General features: G+C 35.1%; 2 protein-coding genes across 4 annotated transcripts in view; one reads left to right on the forward strand and one right to left on the reverse strand.

The window, feature by feature from the left end:
* The first annotated feature begins 2,202 nt into the window (after positions 1-2,202).
* LOC110419707 (electron transporter, putative (DUF179)) lies at positions 2,203-6,606 on the forward strand. 3 transcript variants are annotated; one of them, XM_021432797.2, is made up of 4 exons: positions 2,203-2,362; positions 2,505-2,852; positions 4,447-4,598; positions 5,790-6,606. In XM_021432797.2, the coding sequence occupies exons 2-4, from the start codon at positions 2,606-2,608 to the stop codon at positions 6,465-6,467; spliced, it is 1,077 nt and encodes a 358-aa protein (XP_021288472.1). In that variant the 5' UTR covers positions 2,203-2,362; positions 2,505-2,605; the 3' UTR covers positions 6,468-6,606. The 3 variants fall into 3 exon arrangements, with proteins under 3 accessions (XP_021288472.1, XP_021288473.1, XP_021288471.1); XM_021432798.2 differs by having other exon boundaries at positions 2,203-2,347; XM_021432796.1 differs by lacking the exon at positions 2,203-2,362 and having other exon boundaries at positions 2,373-2,852.
* A 1,090-nt stretch (positions 6,607-7,696) lies between these two features.
* LOC110419028 (Protein kinase superfamily protein) overlaps positions 7,697-11,709 on the reverse strand; it is an 8,201-nt gene continuing 4,188 nt past the window's right edge. Inside the window, exons 3-7 of the mRNA XM_021431893.1 lie at positions 11,225-11,542; positions 9,908-10,135; positions 9,683-9,783; positions 8,800-9,163; positions 7,697-8,118 (exon numbers count right to left, since the gene is read on the reverse strand). Of these exons, the coding sequence (XP_021287568.1) occupies positions 7,921-8,118; positions 8,800-9,163; positions 9,683-9,783; positions 9,908-10,135; positions 11,225-11,542 (1,209 nt within the window). The 3' untranslated portion in view covers positions 7,697-7,920. The remainder of the gene's footprint in view (positions 8,119-8,799; positions 9,164-9,682; positions 9,784-9,907; positions 10,136-11,224; positions 11,543-11,709) is intronic.

Raw genomic sequence — 11,709 nt, forward strand, 5'->3', positions numbered from 1 at the left:
TCATTAAAAGCTTGAGATATAAATTTACTAGCATTGCCAAAAAAAAAATGTACTTGCAAATGAATGATTGGGGTAAGTTGCAAATGTTAAATTGTAAGTTGATAATAAGCACACATGTGACCATTTAATTGTTGCATTGATTAAAGTCATAAATATATAAATGGTTCACATGGTGGATGTTTAGGTCCACATATATTACTCTGAATACGTTTAAAAAATGTAAGGAATTTAGTCTTAATTTTAACTGGTGATGGTCTTATAATTAATTTACTTTTAAAGCAAGCAACGAATGAAAATTCATCAGATTAAAAAATCTTTTGATTTTTTTGTGAATGCCCACATGAATTTTTAATAATTTTTTGCATCATTACTGATCCGAAATGATTCAACCAGTCATACTAAACATTAAAATCATTAGTAATCTTCTAGTTCGTTATGAGTTTCAATCATTCTAATGTTTTAGTAATACAATTCAATGAACAAAGCAGGTAATTCTTTCAACTCATACTTAATAGTCTCTCTTGCATTTATTGTCTCAATATAATATTTATTTACACGAATATCTTTAAAATATAATAAATTTCTTTGAGACTTAGTAGAAAATAATCCATCCTCCTTTATTATGAAATTTGTTTCTTCGAATAGTAAAATGTTAGCTCCTTCAAAATTTTTAATTAATTTTGTACTATTGGATATTGTGTTGACATTGATTTTTTTATTGTCAAGTGAAAAAAAATATTTTTTGTCTTTAAATATAGTGTGTGTTATAGCATTGTCTGCTAACATATATTTATATTATTGATCTTGGATCCAATCAAAAGAATATTCATATTTTTTTTTCAATAAAATAAAATACATATATAATAAAAAACTTGCAAGTTAACATTAGATATATAATTTACTAATTAAAACGTACAATAAAAATATATCATTTAAATATAATGAGAACATATAAAAGTAACTTCATAATAGAATTATACAAAAATGTACTAACAAACTATTAAAAAAATTCATACTTGGATATTTTCATTAACAATTAAATGATGAATTCCTTTTTTACGGTGGATAAGAAAATTAGGATCTTGATCTGTTATCTCAGCTTGGCCATGATTAAAATCATATTGGATCATTTTTACTTTAATTTTATTTTTCTTTTAGCTTTTAGTGAAGATTGTTTCAACGTACAACAGGTATGTGATCAATGGTCTTCTCTTTCAAACCACATCAATGACAAAGCATTTTCTATATTCTTTTTATTTTGTGTATTTTTGTTTTTTCACTATTCATCCACTTCTAGTGGATTAAAAGTATTCATGCATCCATTTTTGGTAAATTAAATATCTCCAAAAGTGGGTTAATAGGTAAACTTATCCATCCAATTTTGGTGGGTATCCCTGAACTTCTAATGAGTAAAATTATCCATTTACTTTTAGTGGGTAAATATATTCTTAGAATTAAAATATTGATTAGTGTAAATTATTATAACAACTTCTTCCATATCCATGATTATAAATATTAAATGATATTGCATTCAGGATTCATTATGATATCAAACCATTTACCTAATTTGATAAAATTAAAAGTCAAAGATCAACTATTGAAATTCATAAATTTACTAAAATTCAAAAATCAAAGACCAACCACAAAAATCCTGATTATAAAATCATCCTAATAATGTGTTATGTAATATAAACTGAAAGAACAATTATAAAAAAAAGAGAGAATAACTATAAAAAAAGAGTTTAGAGGAAATAAGAATATTTTATTCAAATATGTATTTATGAAAGAAATGATGGATATATTTATAAACTAATAACTCATTATCTCGAATTTATAAGATAAAAGATAAGAATTAAATGATTAAATTGAATGAATTAAATTTTAATTTTAATCTCAATTAATTTATATCTGAACCTAAATATATATTTATAATATAATAAATATTCACATATATATTTATAATAAGTTTGACAAACTTTTTAATTAAATTTACCTAAATATCATACATTGAACCAAATGACATATTATCTATGATAAAATCGAAATCGAATCGATTTTATTACAAATTGAATAAAATAGGATCATACCACAAGTATCGAGTACGACAGCATGTTAATTGGGAATTTTGAAGTAAAGAATTAAAATGGAGCAAATCCTTCTAGAATGTACACATAAATTAACGTCACCATCTTCACACTTTCCTCTCCTTTGAGTCCGTCAGCCAAGAAAGCCAAAGTTGGATGCGCAAGTTAAGAGTGGAACGTTACCCGCCAGCGCACACCATCCTCACCCCAGACAAGCCAAAGTTGCTAACATGCGCTGACCCTCACTCCACGAATGATCAGCAGTATAAAACAATTCGGTTGAAATTAAGCATATTCTCTCTATCTCTCTCTGTCTCTGCATTCCCAAGGAGTCCTTTTCAGTGCTCTCTTAATTTCTTTTTCCTTTTCTCCTTCGATATAATATTTTTTATTTTTTTTCATAATAATATCCGTTTGCAGATTTTCTCATCATCATTTTTCGTTTGGGCAAACGGGAACTGTTTGTTTGGGTCCGAGCTCGAAAGGGGAGATCAAGTGGCTGACTTATCCCTTAAGAACAAATGGATCTGTGGGCAGTCCACTTGAAGAACGCAACTAACTGTGGGAATCCTGCTGCTGGGGCTCTCTTGTTGAACAGGAATTCGATTCCTGAAAGACCCAATTCCTGGAATATTGGAAAACTCGGTGTCTTCGAGATCAGGCTTTCGAGGCGACTCCTTTCCTCATCTGCCCATCCTTCTTTAACCGTTAAAGCCATGGCTAAGAAGAACAATCACGACGATTCCTCTTCCTCTTCTTCTTCATCTGGTATGCCTGCTATTTTTTGAATTAAAAAATTCTCGGCTTTGACTTTTTTTTTTTGGTTGAAACTTGAATGCACCCATAAGTTTTATGTTTGATTTTTGTTTATATCCGTGGGTTTCTGAAGCTACTACTTGTTACTGACACGTGTTTAAGAATGATTGCTTTCAAGTATGGGGATCTTGAACAGTAATGGACAGTGACTGACCATTTTGATCGAAAAGGAAGGGTGATGTTAGTTTCGTAATGTTGAAATCAGAGAAGGGTAAAACTCAAACAGATGAGTAATTTGATGTGGTAGGCGTAACTGCGAAATCTTTTTGGTTCTTGGGATTCAAATTTGTCCATGGGATATCTATTCTTGCCACAGATAATGCAATTGCATTGTATTTTAAGTTATTTAGTCCTGATTTTTGGAGTCTTTTGGTATTCAAGCTTGGATTGCAGTTTTGGTACTGACTATAGGTTTATAGCTTGTTTTGGTTTAGTTATCCTGGCCTTATAGTTCTTTCTGAATGGGGCTTGAATATTTGTTATTTCAATTTTTAAAGAAAATCAACTAGTTAACAAAGGGGGACAGCATGTGCCTTTGTTCTTAGTGTCTCCATTTCATACAAGATGGGCTAGCATTCCACTATATACTGTCTTGCTAAGACACTGGGCAGGATGAATAATCCAACAAGGTTTGTTATTGGTGGGATTTGATGAAATGATTTTCTGAGAAAGGATCTTGATAATGACAGTGGGCTTTTGAATTTTATCTTTCTTGCTTGTATGATCTTTCCAAATTAAAGATTGCTATCTTAGATCTCTCTATCCCTCCAATTGGTTGGTGGCGATGTGATTGACACCTCATGGGAAAAATACTAGGGAAGCTCCTTGTAGATTTTTGAGCCAAATGCTTCCTCCAAGCTGTTTGTTTTATACATTCTGCTTGTGTTTCAAAATCAAGGTGTAAAGTGTTTTCTTGCATATTACTTTGTGTGAAAACCAAGCTGTTTGTTTTATACATTCTGCTTGTGTTTCAAAAACAAGGTGTAAACTGTTTTCTTGCATATTAGTTTGTATGAAAATAGACACTGGGCATTTGCTTTTCTTGATGAATCTTAAAGTCACTATCTCTACAATGAATCATGTAGGAAGTTAGTGTATCAATTCTTTTTCTTTTTTCTTTAGTTTTTCCACCTTTCTTTATATCTTCTAAAATCAGCGAAAGGTCATAAAAATGGTACAAGAGAAAAGGTTAGTGAGAAGGGTATTAATAGAATAGATGAAAAATGAAATAAAAACTCACAACCAACAGCAAAAATTCCTTTAGACTGTGGATGCTCTTAGAGTGACGTACTAGAGCATACTTTATGGTAGGGGTTCTTAGGAATTGAGATAGCTTTGTTATTTGTTTATATGGTGCTCAAAACGTTTTCTTAGATTTTATCCTTATATTATTCCTTTGGTCCCTCTCTGTTTCTCGTCTCTTGTTTCCTTGCTTGTTCCAGTTTTAGCTTAGCTGGTGTACGATATTGATACTTAAATTGGCATTTCAGAGTTCCCTCAACTTGAATTGAACATAGTTTTGGAATGTTTGTGATAATGAATCCAGGAAATGGTGATCAATCTATTCCTGATAGAGACAGTTCAAGAAGAAACAATTCTTCGGACAGCAATGAATCAGATGACTCTGCTTCCCAGAAGTCCCATCATTCAAACACAGATTGGAGAGAGTTCAGAGCTATGTTATATAATAATTACCAGGTGATAATTTTCTCCCCAGACTTATGTACCTGCTTCTTCTCCAATAATTGAGGGGTATAATTGTTTGGACGGTTCTTATTTCTTCCCTTCTATTCTGTTTATCATACAGTTTTCTGGTATGGATCTCAAGATCCCTAGAAAGTTTAATTTCAATAGCTTCCCTTTTATGGCCCTTCTTGGTTGTTGGTCATGACTGGATTACATAGCAAATTTTTTAGATCTTGAATTCCCCAATTGGGACCTTGGAAATATTTGGGGCCAAAGAAAGTAGAAATGTGACTATTTAAATATATACATTTTTGTAAATCTTAACAATATTGTGCCCGTCTTTGTTTCTGTCATACAAATGGAGTCTAACTTCTCAAACCTACAGTTGATTTTGGACATGGCTAGAACTACATGAGGATTTCATGAAGCAAAGTTTTAGATATTCTATCCCTAAATTAGGACATTAGCAATAATGGGGAAAAAGAAAGTAAATTTTGACCATCCAAATAAAATTTTTAACAAAGTACTTTTCGTTATTGTTTTGGAGATACAGATTAGTGTTGTAAAGGTGTGCGCCTAGGCGTTAAGGTGCAGTGTAAATCAAATAATGCGCCTTGTACCCCAAAGGCCTAGGTGCCTTTGATCAGATGCGTGCCTTTTGTGCCTAGGCTTGCTTCTTTTTATTTTTTATTAATTATCTTTTAAAAATTAGTTCCTTTCTTTACTTGCACAAGTGCTTTTATCATGCCTTGTAAGGGTCCTAGTGCCTAGAGTTTGCTTTGTACCTTCTACTACATTGATACTGATGTACTCTAATTTCTTATACCTGAAGTTGAATCTGGTCATATTGGTAAATTCTCTGTTGCTTTTTATCACTTTCTCCTTTGGTTATACTGCATTTGGAAGCCTAATATTCATACTTAATTGTTGGGGTAATGGTAGTTTTTAGTTTCTGTGACAGTAGATTATCTTTCATCAATCTTAGCTGGTATTCAGGTTCGATTTCGTTCTCCCACAGTAACGCGGACAAAGGAATTAGAAAAAAGAAGGTTAACTTTTCCTTTGTTGAGATGCTGGCTATACTATCCATTCCTCCACATCAGTTGACTTTTTAGGAACATAAGAAGAATTACAACCAACATGTAGAAAGATTTGAAATTCTTGCTTTGTAGAAACACTAAACCTTTATATAACTTTTAACAGGTAGAGAAGGCAGAGTCTGATGCTCACAAACAAGGCGGGGCGCCTCATGTGTCGAAACCTCTTGGCTCAAAATGGGCCCATCCTCTTTCAGTGCCTGAGACTGGTTGTGTTCTTGTTGCCACCGAGAAGCTTGATGGAGTTCGCACCTTTGAACGAACGGTTGTTCTCCTTCTGAGATCTGGAACCAGACATCCACAAGAGGGGCCATTTGGTGTTGTAATTAATCGCCCACTTCACAAGAAGATCAAACACATGAAATCCACTAATAATGAATTAACTACTACTTTTTCTGACTGTTCTTTGCACTTTGGGGGGCCTCTTGACGCGAGTATGTTTCTGTTAAAAGTGGGAAAAAAGTCAGAGTTTCCTGGGTTTGAAGAGGTGATTCCTGGCCTCTGTTTTGGTGCTCGAAACAGTTTAGATGAAGCTGCAGAGCTGGTGAAGAGAGGAGTGCTAAAGTCTCAGGATTTCAAGTTCTTTGTTGGTTATGCTGGCTGGCAGCTGGATCAGTTGAGAGAGGAAATTGAATCAGATTATTGGTATGTGGCTGCATGTAGCCCAAATCTGATTTTTGGAGATTTATCAGACTCTTGGTCAGAAAGTTTGTGGAAGGAGATTTTGCAGGAAATGGGTGGTCATTACTCAGAATTGAGCCGGAAGCCTAAGCAAGACATATAGTTGCCTACAGGTAATGGGTGATTATAGAATTAAGACATGAATCCTGATGTATCTTGATGTGTAGGTATTTATGAAACCAAATGTACAGAAAATTAACTGGCTATTTTAGTCAATAGAACTTTTCATTCTTCTTTTCTTCTGTTCTCTTTCTCTCTCTCTCTGCTTTTGTCCCCTTTTTTCCTCGATGAATCTGCTGGTAGTAATATTTGTAATAATACGCCTATAACTTGTTGGCACGAAGTAGTGTAATCAAATTCGTGTTTCAGTATTTCACAATGTGATGAGCCCTTCCTCTTCAAATCAGCTTATTAGAGGATGATAAAGAGTTAGTTCTTTTTAGCAGAAGAAAGAAAAACTGCAACTTCTTGCTCGCTAGTCCTGCAGAAACAAAGATACGACGGAGTAAGAGGATGCTTGGAATCTTCCTCGTGCTATAGATGAACAGGGATCCTTTCATTGTAGGGGCTGCAAAAGGCTAATGATGAAGCAGGTTAGCGGAAGATATGGTCTCCGTACCATCTCAGAATTTTACCCTAACCATTCAGAACTATTTTTCTGCATCTTTGAAAGTAATATTAAATTAGCTACAAGGAATGCGATTTTGTTCTCCAAGTAAATCTATCCTGATCTCATCTTTGCATTCTGTTTTCTGGAGAAATTTATCCTGATGGATGCCCAGTGTCTAGAACTATTGGTCCCCTAACGGTCTGAAATGATCTTTGCTAATCTGGTGATGCAACCATTTCTCTGCATCCACCACTTTGAGTAGTGCATCAGGTTATCGATACTCAACGGTAGGTTGATAAATCAATTAGCTACCAAGGCATTGTTCTTCTCCTTGCTTTCATTGATGGGGATCAGAAGTAAATCCAGGTAGTGGTTTGAGATTCTCGTGTTTTTACAATTCTTGGCTTCTTGCAATTGAGATATTCATGTTTGAGGGCTTCCCTTTTAAGATATCTAATCCATTGTGTAGTTTCAAATTTAACACTAAAAATACTCGACCTTCAGTTTACAGACAGACCATTTAGCTGTTTCTTCTGGCTACTTTCATGCACCTCCTCGCAGTTTGTGATAGCATTTTAAGGGTTTATCAAACAAAATGGAAGCCAAAAAAGTGTGATATCTTTTAGATACAGTGAATCTTGGGAAGAACAGTGTACACAGAAGGAAGATTAGCTTCCAATCGAAAACCCCATCCAACTATACAAAGCGAACTCCTGCCTGGTTACATGCTGAAAATTTTGCTCCAACTTTCAAAGAATCTCACGAAATACAAAGTGCTCACGGCCCCAATTCAGTATACCATCTCAATCTCAGTCTGTTGTGGCCATGAACAAATAAGATTACAAGGGTGCAACTTGCATTTGGCAGTGAGAACAGTCGGAAAGCTTGCTTGGAGCAAGTTTCTCACTTGTCCCACAAGGAAGCAGGAGCAAAACATCTTTAATGATCATCGTCCATATATTCCATTATGATGCAGCCTAGTATATACATCGCAATTTTTATCGGTTCCTGACTTCTCAAGACGTGCTTTCCGTACAGCCTGCTGGACTTGTCTCTCATGCTCTTTAAGTATATCTTCAATGTTTCCCCCAGGAGGCATCAACGGCCCAGAGCAGTGGATCCTGTTTTTCCTTGCTACATGACCCTGCAATAGCATAGGGAGAGAAAAGTTGAAGAATGTTTTAATATTACAAGAGAAAATCCATCAGTATAAGGAAAAAGAAAGCAAGAAAGAGAGCATCAGAAAGATATAATGTGGTAAACCAAGTAACTTTACTGAAGATAATCCTATCAGATAGGGGAAAATAAACCAACACTGTTCGTAATCTATAGAACCTTAAAATCTGCAATCTGTCTCATGATCTCAGTTTATTGTACAAATTTGCTGTGTTGAGTTTTGTCAGGTTAATATGCAGATTTATTTTCAAATGATGCTCAGTCCCTTGCAGGTGTACATGAAATGACATGGTCTCTGACTTGGATTCAACCATTTCATTTTAAAACATACATTTGTAGGACATTTCCATCAGAAAATGAGTATTTGCAGCCTAATGTTATGCTTAACTTGTCTGAACATGTCAGATTATTGCCCTTCACTCCCATGTCCTCAGAACTGAAGTATAATAAGCCTCACATATCTGATGCACAGAATATGATAAGCCTCTAATTATAACTGGTATGTGGTTTAGCAATATAGAATATGAATACATTTATTCAATGTATGTGATGATGGTTTTGATGATCTGACCAAAAAATGATGATGGTTTAGAAAATACCAGTAATAGTTAGAGGAAGGAATATAGGCAGAAACAGTTAGTTGATTTACCAATCCAGTTTCTTTGTTCGACGCACTATCATCTTTCGTATGAGAAGTGTTATCTGCCTGAGGTCTTAGTGAATTCCGTGTCCTCAACTCGCCACTAGTCTGTGTAGAACCTGCCTTATTCAATGATTGTACTGCACTAGGGTGGATCATTGAAGAAGAATGACATAAACCATTTTGCGAAGTGACCTTGTGTGGATCAATTCGGAAGCCAGAGGCACCATCCTCAACATGGTCATATATATGACTGGTTCTTGTTTTTGACTGTCCCTGAGCAATGAATTCTGGTGTAGGCTCTCCCTTAAATTCTCTTGAACCTCTTCTAACAGATTCAGGTCCACGCCCCTTTACAGCCTCTGCTCTTTTCCTGAAAGTTACAAGAGATTATGCAGGATTAATAAGAGGGTTCAACAATTTTCCAGAGATGAAAAAGAGAAAAGTATGGCTGATCATCTCATTATTCATGCCTTTTCATACTTAGGATTTTATCAGCATGGGATAGATGCATCTTAAGACTATATAGTTAAGCCAGTGGTATTGAGACTTGTAGTATATGACACACATACAGGGTATACAATGATAAGGATAAGCTAGCAAGTAAATATATTTTCCTTATATTCAGGCTACTTCCAATATTATTAACCATTTTGCAATCCACAGCTATTAAAATTTTCATCTCACAAACATTCTTAGTTATACATGAGACCAAACTAATTGATATGATTTTCTTTTGCTATTTTTTTTCTGCCAATTTCATTTGTAACCGGTATTTTGTTTTATGAGCACACATGACTACCTAGCATAGCATGTGTTTGTGCATGCATGGGTTTCCTAAAGGGTGAGATCTATTGAAGAGCAACAACGAAGAAGGCCTCAAATAGTGTACCTTCTTGCTTCTTCCTCACGACGTCTGGCATCTAGCTCCTTGCTAGGAGGATATTTTGGCAAATTTGATGGATCACAAGGGAAAGGCTCTGTTCTGAAGAACTGAACAAAAAAAAAAAGAGCAAAATAGTAAAAATGTGTAGGAAATTCGAAGTGATGATTCACGCAATCTATCCAACAGTGTGGCACAAGGTTAAGATTCACATCAAGCTGGTTGTCCAAGTACCTCACTTCTAAGGGCTGAAGCAGCAGATCCTCGATCCTGTGGTTCCATTGCAAGGAGTTTATCAACGAGAGACAAAGCTGAACAAGGGAAGTTTCTGAAAGTGTCAGCAACACAGCGCTTGTAAGGTTGTTGAGGTTTGAAACTAGTTGCCTGTGGCAGTTTTATTTTCTGCCAGTACTCCTCAGAGGGCGAACCACAGAGCTTAAAAATCTTATGTATTTGCTCCACCTGGAAATTATCAGAAAATGCAAAAAAATGTAATCACCAAAGAAACATTGAAAATTATGAATAGATATATGAATCTTTTAGGAAAACTAATTTATCTAAAGAAAATACTTCTAACTAGGATAAGCACACTCTTATCAACTAACCCTTAATTTCCAACTTGAAGGGCTGGCTACATGAATTCTTTTCTCTCCATTCAACTCAATCTAAGCTATACTTCTTGACAGACTAAAAACCTTGTCTACTCCAACCAATCGAATCTTTATCCTAGCTCTAACTTTCTTTGTTTCTCTCCTCACAACACATCACTCTTATCTACTGGAGCCTCACTAGGTTAAATGCATGGTTAATGGGAATAACTTTTTTGTGTAGATAAGCAGCACAAACATCAATATGCGAGTACAGGACCTAAAGAAACGGAAGCTCCAAAAAATGATCTTAGGTGATGGTTTTAAACAGTGTGCATTAGTGTTATACGCACTCAATAGCCTTGTTTAACACGAAGTTGTAGGACAAACCCAGAGAGAAAAGTTGAAAATAAGTACATGGAAACTAAACGAAAAGAAAATAAGTCATAAATGGAGTGTGGTCAGTGGAAGTTGGTTTATATTGGAGAACCGTTATGATTTCAGTCAAGGTTTTAAGGACAGCTCAAGTTCAGTCGTTCAGAAATGGGGTTTTTCATCAAAACATTGGAGACGGTTTCACTTTTCTGCATTCTACACTTTTGACATTTAAGCAATAACTAAAGCAACCCAAGATATTCATATTAAGTATTAAAGAAGCAAGCTAAAGAATACACACTATTCTATTTATCTATTTATTATCACTAGAGTGATTCTTTGCAGGTAATTGCAAAGACACAGAAAATTTTGACACATAATAAATCTATTGTCGTCAAAGCTAAAGTTGTTATTATCATTCTCTTATATAATTTCTTTCCTTTCATTGTAAGCCCGACGCCTTTTTCTTTGTACTCTTTCAGTCTGTTAGCACTCTTCTTCAGAAGAGACAAAAAGCAAATTGAAAGTGCATTTGCAGCAGTATGAAGAATCAGTTTTTGCAGTCATATTCAAACACATGAGAGAGTACCTCTGTTCTTCCAGGCATAATAGGCTTCCCAGCAAACAATTCTGCAAGGATGCAACCAGCACTCCACAAATCTATAGCAACTCCATATTCAGTGGCCCCAAACAAAAGCTCAGGCGCCCTGTACCATAGAGTTACAACACGACTTGTTAGTGGCTGCTTTTGATCAGGCTGAAAAAAGGTCGCCAGACCAAAATCTGCAATTTTAAGAACTCCACTGTTGTCAATCAGAAGATTTGAACCCTTGATGTCTCTGTGCAGGACACCACGGCTATGGCAGTGTTCAAGGCCACGAAGCAGTTGCTGCATGTAACATTTAATCTACAGCAAAATCACATATGCCTCTTATAAGACCAACAGCAGATATAACATGAGTAAGATGTTTTATGAGCGTTGTGAAAAAGTGAGAGAATAAACCAAAGGCTGTAATGAGAATTAGCAGATTACTACTTCCTTATATGAAGTGTGCAGATTATGAGGCATGCTTA

The sequence above is a fragment of the Theobroma umbraticum genome, unplaced genomic scaffold, assembly GCF_002168275.2.
Source record: "Theobroma umbraticum cultivar Fairchild unplaced genomic scaffold, ASM216827v3 scaffold_67.0, whole genome shotgun sequence".
Lineage (NCBI taxonomy): Eukaryota > Viridiplantae > Streptophyta > Magnoliopsida > Malvales > Malvaceae > Theobroma > Theobroma umbraticum.